Below are 16,847 nucleotides of genomic sequence, written 5' to 3' on the forward strand. Positions count from 1 at the left end.
CGAAAACGTCCTCGTGGGACTCTAGAGAAAAGCTAAAGAGAGAACGAGATACGCTTATTCTGGAAGCGAGACAGTAAATCTCATGAAAGCGTCATCCTGATCAACGCCTTTCCAGGGGCGGTTGAGACATCGGAACTTACTATGCGTCTCAAACCGCGGGGTGGTCGGGCATGTGTTTATCTTATGGCCGGTTCAAACTGTGTGGCTATAGAGAGCTTTCATGCCGCACACAAGTGCCCCGAGGATAACTTTGGAGCGGGGAAGTGAGACTAGCGGCTGTTGCGCTCAAACGACTCGGACCGCGCCGACGGCGGTGCTATGCCGTTTGTCCCGAGCACCCATGACATCACAATGAGAGACATTATCTAAGACAAACGGATATCGTGCCCGAGGCTTCGAGATCAGCTAGATAGAGGATCCGCAAGCAGACGATTGTATGGAGTTCGGGCTGTTATGGCCTTAACGTGCCTCCATTGCTGTTGATACGTAACCTGAAGACTAGCTAGACATTTAACTCGGTTCTTCGACATATACCACCGCCAGATATTGTTACGAGCAATGTGTGACATTTGATTCCATTCTTTCCAAGACAGCCATTACCGTCCTCAACGGCCGTAGCTAGGTCCGGCAGTTGTGTCTCAGATGATCTCAGTCGGAAAATGGCGAGTACGGAAACGGCAAGACACATGAATCAATGAACTACATACCTGCCAAATCCCCCGCTTTTGCGAAAGTGAGAACCGTTTTTCAGTTGAGTTACGGAGTTTCCCAGACGGGAAAAACGGTGTATCTTGTGGTGCAGGGCGATCTACCGCCTGTATTCAATCCTTGTACAACCCATTCACAATTTTGACAATTCGTATACATCAGATACTTCAAATTCAAGATTGATTTGAAGCCTGATGTTCGTGAGTCGCATTCTCTCCTAGTCTTCCAACGATGACCCTGCGGAAACCATGTTAGAAGCGACACATGAGGTAGAAAGTAATTTGTTTCTGGCAGAGCTGTTCTTTATCATTTCTCCACTCTCCCTTCAACTGCACTTCAACTTTGGGTATGAATTTAGTTGTCTGGTATCCAGCCCGTCTCTGTGTCATAATCATCTCCCCACTCCGAATCTGAACCAAGTGTGGAGACCGGATAGTGACTGCAGTATGCCTCACTACCACCCCTGTTGATAAGCTTTCTATCCACCATGTGTAAATGATGTCTGTCGTGATTATCTTGGTCATCATTTGTCCATATATCATTCCAGTTCTCCCACGGCCTGTTATTATGTTCATGCCGCACATGGCTGGTGAAGTAGGTCAACTGGGAGGCGCGAAAAAGTTCCAGGTCGGGGCACTGTGTGCGTAGGAAGACAAAGACTTTGTCCCAGTTGCCACCGTTTCCATACACCTTGATGTCTTCGAGAGAAACTCGCCGTGCCACAGGTGTCAGCTTGGTTTCGTTTACGGGCGCGACTGTCAAGAGCTTCAAGATCGACTGTACGTTCGTCCAGATACGGTGAAGTACGAGGTCTACCAAGCCTCTATATCCAGGTTGTGGGATCCATCGGAGTCGATCAAGTTCAAGATAGTGTGACGCGATGATAGCCAGTGATTCAAGCCTTTGGCAGGACCCAACGAATGCCCAAAGGGCATCCTGATGCTCTCTGTTGGGATAGTCAACTTGAATGTTGCTCGGGGCATAGCCGGTTCCAGCAATGTCCGTGAAGTCTCCGTCGTTGTAGTCGTCGCCGTCGGATATCATCTGCCAGTCGCTCCCACCCGGCCCCGTTTCATCGACAATGACTAAGCGGAGTTTCCGCAGTTGATTTCGGGCATCTTGAGACAGGACAGTTGTGATTTCTCCAACGTACCATGTGCTGGGAACCAATAGACTGAGGTCCGTAAGGTGATTGAATGCCGTAGCTCTGAGGCCATATTGAATTGTCCTGACGAATTCGCTCATTCCCTCCATATCGTAGCAATTGGCCCGTAAGTTCTCTCGACTATAAGCGCCCATTACCCTTGCAGTGAATTTCTCGATACAATCAAGTGAGTCGAAAAGACGCCGGATCGTGGTATGTTCTTCCGCTTTATCATAATGCAACTGCGGGTCTGCTCGCAATCCCCGTTTGCCAAAAGAGCTGGGGGAATCAACATAGCTAGAGTTTAGTACGATGTAGTTTGGGTCGACATTTTGGCCTACAAACCTATAGATATTCCCTCGGGTCAGCTATCGTCTCCACACCACTGTATCAAACTCGGGTTAAACAAGCTTAATGCGGAGGATGGCTGCCTTACTCTTGCCAATCAAAGGAGTAGAGTCGCGAGAACGAATTCAAGTCGTGCATGTCCTCAAGGTTCAGACTTCTCACTGAACTGCTCAGACTGGCATTGTGATCGCCACAACAGGCTGCAATGCGTTTGATCAGGTCGGGGTCATCGAGGCGGATGTTCCACCAAAGATGCCTCCGAAAGAGCCTATTGGCAGAGCGATTCCACTGGCGGGATACAAGGTGCAAAGTCAACAAGGCCTGAAGGTCTAGATCCGTACGAAAGAAGGTCGATTCGTAAGGCTCGTTCTCCCCACCGTAGAATACCGCTGTGGAGTCCCGGCCGCCGGTGAAGTTAACCCACTCATCGAGGTCACGGACCTCATGAAAGGTCTGGACTCTGGCTACTGAGACATATTGGTCGACGATCTATGTCAGTTAGCAGCTTCTCATCTTCATTCAGCCGGGAGCAGGTGCCTACTTGGTCGATGATCTCTGGGGGAAGAGGCATTTTTGCGATGGTTTCTTACTAAGTTGGAAGACAGGATAAGGCCCTGATCTTCTCGTTGCCAGTCGCCAATAATCAGAGCCAGAAACAGCATAACTACCCTAATTATTCGTATATGCAGGCACTTTACCCCTTCAGATTAGAGACCTTCTAGTTATAATTTTATGCAAAGTCCTCTTTTATACCTATAGCTGCAACAGGCTAGAAACTGCCTAGACTTAGCTATAAGGACTAAAAACTACTTAGTTATTAGTACTAGAAAAAAGTACTTTTTATCGCTAATACCAGTAACCAGAGGCGCGCTGTTAAGATACATCCAGCCACGCGTATGTACCCTGGCGACTGGCTATTGGCGACTGGCAACGAGAAGATCAGGGCCTAAGCAGCGAAGAGTAAATTCAATTGGCGAGCCGCTGCTTTCATGGCCCGAGCGCGTCGAACCAAGTGTGGCACGGTGGCTGCAGGCACAGCCACAGAGTCCATCGGTGGCTGTACATAAGCAACAGCCACAGCGTCCATTGAGTGTGCTTGTCTGGCAATTCCTTCAGCGGAAGACGATGTTATCCAGTGATGCCTTGCCATGCAATGCCTCGGTGTTCCTCAGGTTTTCATTCATGTCGCCTATGATCCCTACTAGCCGACTAGAATTTCGCAAGGTTTCTGTTGCATTTTAGGCGCGGTAAAGAGGGTTGCAATCGGTTGTATTCAAGAACGGGAGACAAAGGACGATTGAAATAAATCCCTCTTGTGGCTCTGATAGAAATATTGCAAAGCTTCAAACGGCGGAATAACATAACAGTCTCTCCGTGCGATGCAAGTGTTCCACATTGCAGGAAGGTTGCTTGGTTTTCCAAATAATCGTTCCTGGTAAACCCACGACTTTGGACGGTGTTTGAGACATGACGTCGCCGCGATCCGGGCTCGATGGGGGCCGCACAGTCCGATGTGAAGTCGTACAACGCCGAATTGCTTCTGGACGGGAGATGCGGCTCAGTTGCGGGACTTTTCTTTGCTTTAAATAGCCTGTCTGCAATATCAATGGTACTATTATCTCTCGCTTACCTTCATGAATGCCGACGTGAACCCAATTCCGCCGGCACGTTCGCTAGACCCCTGCCCTGGGGTATCCTCGTCTCAACTCGCATGATTTTTGTCGGATGATAGACCAGGACCAGGTATTCACACGATGCATGATCGACGGCTCAGAAGTGACATCGATCCGAGACACACGGTTGTCAACGTCTCACGGCTTGACTGTTCCGAACAAAAAATGAGTATCAAGTACCGAGCCTCTTTAGTCGCCCACATCCCCGGATTTCCCCAGAATGTTGATTGCTTAGCTGTTGCATTTCACGGCGTTCTATCAAAACTTGGGCGAATAACTGCTTTTGCTTTGGAAAGTTGACCGCGACACCAAACACAGGTTTCTTGAGACCATCGTCTCCAAGAGTCCGCCACGCCCGATCGCCGAATTTAACAGAGTGAAAGTCCTCAGTTCAAACCGAAGGCATGCGTCTATCCTATCTTGCCTGTGTTGCCACGCTTGCAGCGGAGGCTGTCGTCGCAGGTATGACCTCTACCATCTAAGTCTTGCGTCTTTGAAAAGCTAACACACCCACAGCACCAATGAAGGCGGAAGCGCTCCCTCTAACGCTACTCCCCAAGGAGTTTGCCGACTACAACAAACGAAATCAGCCATCAGCGCAACAACTTGCTGCGAACGGTCGTGTCTGCGGGTTGGGTGCCCAACAAGGCGTGTGCGACAACGGACGATGCGGCACCTTCGTCGCTCCGACCGGGTTTACAATAATTCGTGGTGCGGAATCACAATGTGGAGCGGCTACAAAGAAGGCGTAATCATCGGGAGGAGAGTGGCGGCGGCATAATATCTCGAACCCGCGTAATATTATTATTTCGGTTGTATCTATTCCGAACGGACATATCATAGGCATTAGATGAACTCAGGCATCAATCCAACAGCTTTCAATATCCAGATAGGGTTAGTAGTGGTCCTCCAACGTCATTGTTACCGTCTTCGAAACCAGGTACTCCTCGATTGCAACATCCTTTCCGGACTCCTTGCCGTACCCCGACAGCTTCATTCCGCCGAAAGGAGACTCGGCTGCCGACGAGTTGCCAGTGTTCATCCCGATCATGCCTGCGTCGAGATTCTCCATGAGGCGCCAGGTCCGGTCCATGTTCTTGGTGAAGAAGTAACTGGCGAGACCCATGCTCGTGTCGTTTGCCCACTTCACCACCTCGTCCTCGGTGTCGAAGCTGTAAACTCCAAGGACCGGCGCAAAGGTCTCTTCTCGGCTGATCAGCATCGATTGCTTCATGTCGCGCAGAATGGTAGGCTCGTGAAAGTAGCCGGCCTCAAGGCCCACTTCGGTGCCTGCTTTGCCGCCCAGCACCACCTTGGCGCCGGCCTCGACGGCATCCTTGACGTGAGCTTGGGCCTTGGGAATTGCCCGGGGTGTCGTCAAAGGCCCCATTGTCGTACCGTCCTTTGCTCCGTGGCCCATCTTGATGGTCTTGGTGCGTTCGACCAGCTTGTCCAAGAACTCCTCGTATATCTTGGCCTGTACGTAGACTCTGTTCGCTGTGATGCACGCCTGCCCTGCGTGTCTCCACTTCAGTGCAAGCAATGCTTCCAAGGCCTGTTCCTGGTTGCAGTCGTCAAAGATGATGAATGGGCAGTTTCCTCCAAGTTCCAGGGTGACTTTTTTGAGGCCCTCGGAGCAATGCTTAGCGATAAGACTCCCAATAGCGGTAGAGCCGGTGAACGACACTTTCTTGGTCAAGGGGTGTTTGCACAGTGCTTCGGCCACCTCGGGCGTGTTATCAAGAGATGTTGTGATGACGTTGAATACACCAGGACCGAAACCAGCCTGCGTGGCGAGGTTCGCGAGGATGAGGCAGGTGAGTGGAGTCTCTGGGGATGGCTTGGCGATCATAGTACATCCAGCGGCAAAAGCAGCTCCGGCCTTGCGCAGAATCATGCTAACACCCCTTGTAAGCACACGTCTTGAACTATTCCAAAGGATCTGCTCACGCAATGGGGAAATTCCATGGGACCAACGCGACCGTCACACCAATCGGCTGCTTCACCACCAAGACCCTCCTATTAGGCGCAGAAGGAGTTGAGATGTTCCCACGAATGCGTTCAGCCTCCCCAGCGAACCACCAGGTGAAGCCCAGTGCATAGTCAAGTTCTCCCTGGGCCTCCGCTAGAGGCTTTCCGGACTCGTGGGTCAGTACCGTGGCGATGTCATCGCGATTTTCCCGAATCAGTCGGTCCCACTCTAAAAGTTTCTTCGCCCTTGATCGCGGGTTCTCGTAGCGGTATTTCTGAAAGGCCTCGTGCGATGACTTCACCACTGCATCGATGTCGGACTTGTTGAAATCGGGGCTGGAGGCGAAGACTTTGCCTGTTCCTGGATCCTCGATGTCGAATGTTTTCCCCGATGATGCTTTCGTCCAGGAGCCGTGGACGTACGCATCTGTCTTGAGCAGATTAGGGTTTGATAGCTTGAACACTCATGTCAGCGCAACCTGAGCATCCGGTAAGCTTCGGTCTTACTTTGAAAGGTAAATTCTGAGCCATGTTGACGGTCGTCAATATCGAGCTGTCTCAAATTGAATGAAGCAAATATACGTCCTACAATGCGGTCGTCTAGTGTGACTTAAAAAGGCCATGCAGCCGATTGTTATATAGCCGATATGGACTTCACCCCTCAACCCCGCATTCGAAGAACCGTCGCACAACGCCTCCGATGACGACACATCCAATGAGCTATACAAAACTTAACCAATGGCGGCGTCTATTAATAATTGATGAACGACTCTTGGGGTAGTTTTTGTTTAGGCCAATGGCGAATCACGAAAATCGTCTTCGTTCGGGAAACCTTGTCCGCCACAACCGATCGGTCGGTCCCGATCGACAATCCTCCCAATATGAAATGCCTAGCACTGGGGAAATAACGTCGACAATACTTCAATTCAATGACCTTCGAGTCTCTTCCACGAGAAACATTCGCTATTACAGCAGCAGAGTTCACTAATACCATGCCAGATTCAACACTACAGCGCTCTATACATCTAAGTTGCTCTACCTTGCATGCATTCAGAACTTCATGTCAACCTCCTCCTCGCGTCTTCTGATCTCCAGCTCCAGCATCGGGTTCAGGACCGGGTTGATGCCAAAGTCAACGATCGAAGTATCGGCACCGGCAGGCAGTCTCCACTCATACTGTAGCAAGATGTGGACCAGCGCGATTTTGATCTCGTTGGCGGCGAAGAATCTCCCGGGGCAAGCATGCTTTCCGTGACCGAAGCCGAGGTGCTCTGGGGCTGTGGAGACGAGCTGTGATACGTTCTCCTTGCCAGGCTGCTCACGCATGCGGAGGAAGCGGTAGCCATCCCACTTCTCGGGGTTCTCGTAGACGTTCGCATCGAAGAGTGCGTGCGAGGAGACAGAGACGGAGGTGCCTTTCGGGATAAATGTGCCGTCGGAGAGAGTCACGTCGCCGACAGCGACGCGCTGCATGCTAGCTGTGTTGGTCATGGCTGATTAGCTGATGATGTCTCAACGTGTGAGGTTGTAGGGAGTATTAGCGTACCAAGCTGCAAAGGTTTCATACGCTGGCTTTCCTTGACAACACTGTCAAGGAGCTTCATGCTGTACAGAGAAGTCTTCTTCCACCCACCTGCGCTCAGCACATCAATGATCTCATTCCTCAGGGGCTCGATGATTTCAGGGTTGCGGGCAATGTCGACAAGGACCTGGCCCAAGAGGTCAGTGGTAGTGTGGATAGCCACTGTTGAGAAAAACAGCTGGGAAATAGCCGGGTCGTAGTGTTTGCCCTTCGAAGCCGCTTCGAACCAATCGATTGCATCATTAAACTCTGGCGGGGTGCGGCCATCCGCGATAGCGGCGGCCTTAAGTGCGCGACGCTTCTCGATGATAGGCTTGATGATTTCTGCGGCCTGGACGATTTGAGAGCGAGCTTTTTGGCAGCCGGGCATGAACCAGTGAACAATGGGGCGCATGAACCGAGGCCATTCGCGGAGACGGTCAGCTGCAGAGAAGCCGTTCATGGTATACTCTTTCGTGATAGTAAGCCATTCTTCGTTTCTGCACAATTCTGTTCCCAAGAAGACGCGAGACGAGATTCGGGCGATGAAGTGAAGGATCGTGGGGCGCATGGGGATTGCATGCCATTCTACTAAGTGTCAGCTGTGTTGCTATTTTTATCTATATCAGAAATAGCATACCCTTGCTGTCGGTGAAGATATCTTTCAGAGCCAGCGAGGTTTCGTCGGCGAGAGGCTCAGTGACTTTTGCTGTTCGAGACTTGTTAGTATCGATCATCCTGACCGTCGGTTGGAAAGCCTTACCAAGTGCCTTGGTCAGGTCCTTATTGATAACTATCAATGTGATGCTGTCACGAGTTCCCTCGCGGAAGGCGTCAAAGCCCGGGGTCTTGGTCTGAAAGAACTGTTGAGGTCAGCACGCAGACCGGCACGAGAAGCATTCAGGGAGGCTTACCTCCGCAGCGAATTGGGTGAAGCTCAGGTGAGCATGATTTCGAATTTCGTTGGCCATAGAAGGAGGCAACACGATGGTCTCGCCCATATCGCTAACTAATCGGACCGGCTTGTTGGGGTTGGTCTTGAACCACGAGTACATCATTTCCCTGGCGCCGGCCAGGTAGCGCTGCTTGGGCCGGCTGTCAGTGAGCTCAAACTTTCCCTTGGGGTTGATTGAGGGCGTGTTCATCTTGGAACCCTGCATCGAGTACGCAAAGATAATGACCAGGATGGTGGTCAAAAAGTATGACAACGGCTTCGCGGATCCATCGAGAGTGAGCTTCGCGTCTCCCAAGGGAGAGCGAATAGTGTCGGTTGTGTCCATCAGTGGAGGATCGTCGTTTGGTAGGGCTATTAGAGGATGAGGAACTCTGAATGACAACTTAACCATTTACTCGTCTGGGGATGTTGACGGGAATGGACTTATGTATGTTTCGATGGAAAATGTTGTCACCGCCTAAGGCTCTCGGGCTCTGCTTTCGATACTACCCTTGCTCAGGAGCATGGATTCTACGGACAGCTTCTCTTGCCGTCCACCTTCGGTCGGATGCTTAGCATCACCCCGTAAACGTGCGTGGACCCTTGGCCCGAGAGCGAAGGCAGGGTCACGACGTATTTGGGGCTGCGGGGATGAGGGGGCTGTAGGTCACACAAGCCAATAGGCCTACAGATTCTAGATACATGTGCGAGAATTTACCGCAGACCCATACAGCGTCCATTTGGAAAGGGACCACCAGCGTACATACCAAAAGTCATGTCAAACCCTTGCCGGCTGTCGTGACAAGCTCATACTCAGATGTCTTAGTCTTGGGTCAACAGGCACAGCTTTCGTCAAGACTCTGTTACCGGTAGCGTGGAGAAGGATCCGATCGACAATGACAATTGTAGTTCGGATCGTGTTGCGGTGAACACTCCAGCCAGCGTACACACCCTCAGGAGCTGCACTGACAGCACCTTTGACAAGACGATAGGTGTGCTCCGTCTTTCGGCGACTCTTACCGCCAGCCCCATGACTGGACGTAATCCGAGGGCAACCATTTGTCCTTAGGTTTACACAAGAATACGAAAATTCTCATGCATGACGTCTGTAACCCTTTCCACGCGATTCACAATGCGCAAGGCCGACACGCGTTAGCTCCCCTAGCGCCCATCGGGCCTCCACACGGGATCCCCCCTCCGCCAAGCCGCAGCGAGCCTCAACCTCACAGGCTCGAGGATGGATGCTTGCCTGGTCTTGAGCCAATCCCACCGGTAAATGTGGTGCCTTTTAGCGGGGCGACCGGGCCGCCGATCTTTGTTGTCTCAGAGGTTCATTCACGATGCCGAGCCTGTTCGTGGTAAGGCGGAGGAACTCCGTCCAAAAACTAGGACCACACCACCCGCTTAATAAGCGGTTGGTCCGGGTGTGATTGGCGTGCCGGATAAGTTTCCGAATATTCCCTGATCATTTCTTTCATTTGGGATGGGCTTTGATGGAGATTTGCGCTCACCATGTCAAGGCTAAGCTCTCTGCCCACTGTCGATCACCATCGGGAGCCCACCTGTCATCGGACAAAACCCATCTCCAACAAGTACTTCTTACTATCAGATACTCAATGTAGCTTTTTTCGCCTTCAAATTGTTGAAAGCACGCACTGGAGCTTAGACCGGAGTTGTCATGAAGTGATCCGCCTGAACCGAGGCTCATCGGTGCTCACACTCTCGAATGTTGCCACTTCATCATGAACAAAAGTAGTCATGACAGTCCTCTAGCCTTCTATTCCTCTAGCCTTCTACTATCTAGATTGAGTTTTCTCTGCCCTGCGGGGAACGCTTCCAGATTGCGGCACGGTTAAGGTTTCCTTGATCGACGCATCTGCCGAAGGGGCAGCCAGGCCAGGGGGCTGAGTAAGAACCCCACCTAAGCTATGGATCACCCCCCACCTCGGATCACTACTTTTACATGCTTTTAACCTACTAATACTGTGATTATATTTTTACGTTCTATATAATTTCTCTATAGTTTTATAATAATATATAATTTTATACTCTCTTTATTATTAAAAGATTTATTATTAATTAATACTATTTCTAACTTAGTAAGATAGTTTTATACTTCTTATTTCTTCTTCTAAATATTTTTAATTACTATAAAGTATATATTTAGTTTTAGTTTAATTTTACTATATTTAATAAACTTATATTTCTCTAGCTAAATTTCTAGAGATTAGATAACTTATTAATTATCTATTATAGCTATATTATTAAAGTCTAAAGTTTTCCCTAACTTCTTAAAAAAAAGGATTTATACTATAAAGTTAATAAGATAATCTCTTTATACTATTAACCTTAACTTATTACTAAAAAGCTATTATATTTAATATAAATTAGCTAAGTTTTTTAATATTTTAATTATAATATTTTAAGAAGTCTATTTATTATTTATAAATCTTAAATATTATATTAATATTTATAGAATATTAATTAGAGTAGGAGTATAAATAAACTAACTTATAAGAAGCTTTATAATATTAATAAGTTATATTTTTATTACTTTCTATCTTAATTTAATAATATATAGTTATAAAGTATCCTAATATATATATAAATAATATTATAAGAAGTTCTATTTATTAATTAGTATAAAGTTAAGTAAGTAGTTTTATTCTATAAAATAGGTTTTATAAAACTATTTTAGAAGTATAAATATTAATATATTAAGGAGCTATATAATATAAAATAAATAAATAAGTAAGTAAGCTAAATAAATATTATTAATATAATATTTTTATATAAAGTTATTACTAATATAGTTTCTATAGCTATCTATAATAAATAGATATTTAAAATATAATCTTTTTACTTCTATTACTATCTTTAATATAAATATATTCTCTAGTTAGTTAATACTAATATTATTAAATATTTAACTATTTATAGTTAATATAAAGTACTATAAGTTAAATTCTAAGAAATCCTTAGAGAACTATTAGTACTAAACTATCTTACTTTTAAAGATAACTAAAAGTAAAAAATAACTACTATTAGTATTAATATATTTAACTATAGATATCTAAATATAATTATTAGAACTTTAAATAAATATAAAAAGTTTCTTAGAATATCTTAATACTAAATTATTATATTAAACTCCCTCTATAATACTTATCTTATTTATATTATATTATAAGTTTATAAGAATAATCTTAATTTCTAGAAGATTAAGTATTATAAAGAACTTTTTTATATTTTTAATTATAATATCTTTTATATATTAAGTATTAATCTTATATACTTTTAGAGTTTTAATAAATAAATAATAATATAAAAAAGCTTCTATTTAGTATATATTAAGAGGATATATATTACTACTAGTATATATAATCTATATTATAAAGAGATAGATATACTTATAGTTAAGTATATAGCTTAAAGTACTTTATATAAGGATCTAAGTAGTTAGAAAAGCTTCTTATTTAGAGCTAAAATATTACTAAATAGCTTTTATTTTTATTATTATCTTATTACTATTAATATATTATTATAAAGTTATATATAGTATACTTTAGTTTTTAGTAGCTTTTTAGAGAGAGTAGCTATTATATATAGCTATAATTACTATAGTAATATTAGTAGGGGTATATAAAAGTATAAGATATATATTAGTATTTTTAAAAGAATTTATTTTATACGTTATAGCGTTAAAAAAGTAGTATTAACTAGGATAATATATAATGTGAAGTATATAGAAGATATGTTTTTGGGCTGATCTAAGGTGGGGGGTGATCTATAGCTTAGGTGGGGTTCTTACTTCGGAGAAATCCCACCTCTCGCAACCATGTTTGCTTGGCAACTTTCATCCCGATCGCACGAACTCTTCAATACGGATACGTGCACGAGTCGTCTCAAGCCTGGAGGACGCAGATGACAGGAAACGCAGTCGGCGCACGGGATAGTTCATCAGCCCGTGAGACAAGACGATCCAACGGCCAGCGAGATATCCATGCCCCCAAAATACTTAGTTACTTTGCGTGGGTGAATACTCAAGACCAAGGTATCATGGACCGATGAAACTCCGCTCGTCATTTGCTTGGCCGAATTGTCTCAAAGATGGTTATGACTACTAGGTATGGAGAAGACAGAATCCAATATGTTCCGAGATAGGCCATACGTTTGACGTCTTTGATGGCCTTCGCGGTCTGAATAGATGCCCGAGTATCATGTGCTCTCATTGGTCAACTCAGCCCCCAGGTCATTCTATTCGACTTCCCAAGGACCGGCCAAATGCTCAAGGCGGCTATCCTCGGGTTCTCCTTTGCGGTACTACTGGCCCAGGAATTTTGAAATCATTCATTGGACGATGCCAAACATACGGATAATTGAATAGGTCAGCCACATGTTCCAGTTTGGAACCCAAGCATTAGAGCTCCCTGGACGAATGCGGTACGGCTGGAGGCACGGGAACGCTAGAACAGACAATGTCTCAGGCTCTGGAGGCGGCAGCCGGTAGCCACATGGACCAGGCCGCTCAATGTCAGTTCACCAGGTCTCAGTTTTGCCCTTGGGTGCTGACGACAGAAGCCGCGGGAATTGCATCTTCTCAAAACGGGCGTCGATTAATCCAGCATTCTTGTACCTTCGTAGTCTGAAGAATGCGTGTCGAAAAGCTTGACGTAAAGGGGTCAGGGTCTTTGCCTTTCTCATTCCAGCAATGTTGCTCATCACTCAAACTTGCTCGTCGCTTGCCTCGATGAAGATGCCGTTTCAGCCACGGAGTCGTCATGGCATCAAGAATTTTACCTCGCTTCTTGTCGTCGGCGTGTGAAATATGTCGGATCTGCGGGTAATCCCGTCGCGGATAGAATTCCAGCGCAGGATACCCTATGCTCTAAACGAGGCGTACCCGTGGTCGATGTCTTGAACCCTTCAATTAACCCCCATTCCACAGAATGACATGATAATCCGGTTCGAAGCCACGGGTTTCTCAACGCATCTTCATTCGTCGCAATTGCGCGACCTTTTAGGGTTAGAATGTTCGGGAACAGGGACTAGAGGCGGTAGCTGGAGACGGGCCGCGTGTGTGATTTCTCTCCGCGTGCAAACGGGGTACATTTGCTTGGAAGAAAGCCCACTTCGTGGATGCAAGCCAGTGGCTGCAGTCCAGACTACAAGTTCTGCCTTGAATCGGGACTGGCGGAACAGAAGGCGCTCTATTCCCCCCATTCGGTTGCGATTTGCCGTCCAGAATATCGTATGAGGCGATCCTTCATTTCAACCACGGGGAGATAGCGATTTCATGATCACGGACCCATTCCTGGGACCAAAACATTCAAAATGTGGCTGGCTGAAATACCAGTCGAACACACCTCCCTCGCCGGATTGCAATGTTTGGGCGTCCTGTCATTCGCATTCTCTGACTGAGGCGCCATTGAGGTGAGTTTTGACGAATTCAGCAACATTGGTTTCTGTGGTTTGTCAGCCCGAGAGGCCATCGATAGCTTCTTCTCACTCGTACTTATTCTGAAGACAGACCCTCTCTTTCTCCTTTCATACCTATCCTATAAGAAGCAGACTTGTATCCGCATCAAAAGCTCTACCATGACACTCATCGACTCAATCACAAGCTTACCTTTCCGCAAACCTGCTCAAAGCCCCCAAGAACCTTCACTTTCGTTGACATCAACCTCATCTGACACCATGGCCTTCCTCGTTCCCGTTAAGGAGTCTGACATTTCCATCGTCTACGACTCCAACCACCGCAAGCTCGTTTTCGGGGCCAAGGGCGAGATCCCCAAGGTCTGGTTCAACCCTTTCTTCCAGCAGGAGGCTCTCGTCGGCGGCCTTGGCTTCTCCATCCGCGACTTCGCCGGTGGCGTTCCTGCTCAGAAGGGCGAGAAGTCTTTTGATATCTCGCTTGACTTCCCGATCAACCTGCCCCTGCAGCACTTCAACAACAATAGTGTCCTGATCGAGACCGCCAACGGCAGTTTCCCCATCAAGATCAAGTACACCGGCTTCGCGCCAGGCCCCGTCATCACCGGCGGCAAGGACGGCGAGACAGAGGGTACCACCACCCGAAGCGTCCTGCCTCCGATTACGAACTTCCTCCCTGCCCCTGAGCATGTGTTGCGCATCACTGCGCAGATTCCCAGGGTTGAGGCGCCCGCTACCGTTGAGGTCAAACCTTCCTACAACCGTGTTTTCCTCGAGTTGGTTGATACTACGGCCCAGCTGGGAAGCATTTCCTGGACCTTCAAATGGAGAGAGCTTCCCACTGCCGAGGGCACAAACCCCCAGCTGATCGACATCACCACCCACACCTACAACGGACTCGTCGGCCATGCCGCCCACAACTCCTACGTCATTCAGGGCCACATTGTCCACTTCGTCGTTTTCGAAAAGAAGTAAGGATAGCCGCATCCGACCTCTGAGTGGCTTTTTCAATGGAATTCACATGTCTACTTAGGGGTACCAATGTAGTTCGTGGCGGAGATGTCGTCGAAGGCGGTTGGCACGTGGTGTGAACCTGAAGTGGATCTTAGCTCTTATTCTATAAGTTGGACTCCAACTTGGATCTCGTTATCTATATCAATACATTTCTTTTGTGACAGCCTTTCACTGCTGAGTACCGTCGTCGGCCAGGTACCATGCACTTTGAGACATTCCATCGCGAGGCACATGTTCTGCATGTCATGATCATTCAAGGTTCGGCCCGGATCTGGCAGGATACCTAGGTAGTTTTGCCGGTATCGGGGTTTCGAATCTTCAGCGATCTGATTAGTAAAATGAAAACTCCCAAATGATTAGCTCAGGGTCCTAATGGGCCTTTATCTTGTTCATTTCGGCACTCTCGCGGATTATTAGTAGTCTGTGGTTTTTACTTATTATTGTTTCTACCAAAACGGACTTTATCAAAAACGGCCACCTGCCTCTAGTCTGAGACTGTAAACCTTAAGCTTAGGCCCGCATACTCTGGGTCTGCATTGAACGCAAACCCTCTCGAGCCTCCCCACACAGTGACCTCTGTGATTTTCTTGTTGCCAAGGGCGGCCTTGTGTTGTATAAGGAACAACGCTGCACCAGCACCATGGGTGCTACCAAGGATAGCAAGGCCCTCGTCTGTGTCCATCGAGAGTATTACCCTGTCATTCCATCCGGGTACGAACTGATGTCCCTTGTTATACAAAGCCTGCAAGACAACATTGAAGCTAGGGCGGTAGGTGACATTGCTGCGGTAGATGAGCTTGACGTTGCTCGGGGGGATGCCCTTCGCCTGGCAAGCATCGAGCCACTGGAAGTAAGCCATGTCAGACAGCTGCTCCAGATCAGGAACATCCCCAATGCCGTTCTTCTCTATTTGGAAGCGAGGGCTGAAGTTTCTGTCAAAAATGATAGCGCCCGATCTTGGGTTGAGGACGTTTTGGTAAGAAGCACCCGTTGCCTGTAGGGGGGACGAAGGGCATTAGAGGACTAGAGTTTTAGATGGCCAAGTTCGGTGGGCAGTCACTTACAGCTCCAACACTAGTACCGTCACGCTTGTAGAAGTTATTCGCGTGCATGTAAGTGGACAGCCCATTCTCTGCCGGGTCGACTGGATAACGTGGGTCCGCGAATGTGACATCCAAAAGGTTTCCGAACCCGGGAGACGTGTCGAACTCTTCGTAATCGTCGGAGTCGGAGTCGAAGCCGGAGTCAGAGCCGGTGTCCTCGGTGCTAAAGGGGGCCCAGGTCATCTGGCGAGTCCATCCCCAGCGTTCAACGGCCCTGGGATCCTGCCACGGCGTGGCGACAGTGACCCCGCTGTTCTGCTGCTTTGCCGCCGAGTCGCTGAGTGGAAAAAGTGACTTGAGGTAGGCTCCCTTCTGAACGCGACCATTGTAGTTGCTAGGGAAGTCTGGGAATTGTCCCTGTACTCGCTTGCTGAGAGGCTCGCGCAAGGAGTTGATGTTATTTGTGCTTTCGCCGCCCGTTGTTGGGGTGGGAGAAGCACTGATAATGGTCGCTTGGATGAAAAGGAGTGACAGCAGAAAGCGGAGGCCCTTGGGACCGAGGGAACCAACGGTGCTAACCATTTTGATTTGTTATCGTTGATCGCGTGGCAAAGAAAGGAGCAGGAGGAGAGGGTATGCACTCGAATTTGAATAGAGCGGGTCGGTACCTCTTGTAGGTGATGGAGATCCCATTGCATTCAGATTCGCCGGTCAAGGCGACCAACAGAAAACTCCGAAAGGGATGCGAAATTAAGGATTGCGATTAACCTTTCGAGACTTTCTGCTCCAGCGATGAACAAACTGGTGTTCGTCCCCGGCGGCGCCGCGGGATCCACCTTACGACGGAATTGCCTAGTGGCCAGTGTGCAACTCACTCATTCGGCATCTATTAATAGGCCGTTCATCCAAAGAGCGATAAAAGCCAGTCGCACAACTTTGCGCGCATACATCGACAATTTACTCGGGTTTTCGTTTTTGCCAAGCTATGGTCAATAGATGAATGCAGACACAAGTGAAA

At 47.7% G+C, this 16,847-nt stretch overlaps 5 protein-coding genes across 5 annotated transcripts; 1 reads left to right on the plus strand and 4 right to left on the minus strand.

Annotated features, from left to right (window-relative positions):
- Positions 1 to 2,284: 2,284 nt before the first annotated feature.
- Positions 2,285 to 2,771, minus strand: CGCS363_v006159 (uncharacterized protein; the record flags this gene model as incomplete). Its single annotated transcript, XM_036638008.1, has 2 exons — positions 2,285 to 2,689; positions 2,742 to 2,771. 2 exons carry the CDS (start codon positions 2,769 to 2,771, stop codon positions 2,285 to 2,287), a joined length of 435 nt encoding a protein of 144 aa, XP_036495786.1.
- Positions 2,772 to 4,768: 1,997 nt separating this feature from the next.
- CGCS363_v006160 (putative succinate-semialdehyde dehydrogenase) lies at positions 4,769 to 6,375 on the minus strand (the record flags this gene model as incomplete). The annotated part of the gene is made up of 3 exons (XM_036638009.1): positions 4,769 to 5,771; positions 5,824 to 6,299; positions 6,352 to 6,375. 3 exons carry the CDS (start codon positions 6,373 to 6,375, stop codon positions 4,769 to 4,771), a joined length of 1,503 nt encoding a protein of 500 aa, XP_036495269.1.
- Positions 6,376 to 6,894: 519 nt separating this feature from the next.
- On the minus strand, positions 6,895 to 8,751 carry TRI1-1 (Cytochrome P450 monooxygenase TRI1; the record flags this gene model as incomplete). Its single annotated transcript, XM_036638010.1, has 5 exons — positions 6,895 to 7,322; positions 7,391 to 7,993; positions 8,046 to 8,114; positions 8,169 to 8,268; positions 8,320 to 8,751. The coding sequence occupies 5 exons, from the start codon at positions 8,749 to 8,751 to the stop codon at positions 6,895 to 6,897; spliced, it is 1,632 nt and encodes a 543-aa protein (XP_036495268.1).
- Positions 8,752 to 14,036: 5,285 nt separating this feature from the next.
- On the plus strand, positions 14,037 to 14,747 carry CGCS363_v006162 (uncharacterized protein; the record flags this gene model as incomplete). The annotated part of the gene is made up of 1 exon (XM_036638011.1): positions 14,037 to 14,747. The coding sequence occupies one exon, from the start codon at positions 14,037 to 14,039 to the stop codon at positions 14,745 to 14,747; it is 711 nt and encodes a 236-aa protein (XP_036495267.1).
- A 523-nt stretch (positions 14,748 to 15,270) lies between these two features.
- On the minus strand, positions 15,271 to 16,411 carry CGCS363_v006163 (uncharacterized protein; the record flags this gene model as incomplete). The annotated part of the gene is made up of 2 exons (XM_036638012.1): positions 15,271 to 15,780; positions 15,851 to 16,411. The coding sequence occupies 2 exons, from the start codon at positions 16,409 to 16,411 to the stop codon at positions 15,271 to 15,273; spliced, it is 1,071 nt and encodes a 356-aa protein (XP_036495265.1).
- Positions 16,412 to 16,847: the final 436 nt, after the last annotated feature.

Source organism: Colletotrichum siamense, assembly GCF_013390195.1.
Source record: "Colletotrichum siamense strain Cg363 chromosome Unknown KSG_Cg363_contig04, whole genome shotgun sequence".
In the NCBI taxonomy this organism is placed as follows: Eukaryota; Fungi; Ascomycota; class Sordariomycetes; order Glomerellales; family Glomerellaceae; genus Colletotrichum; species Colletotrichum siamense.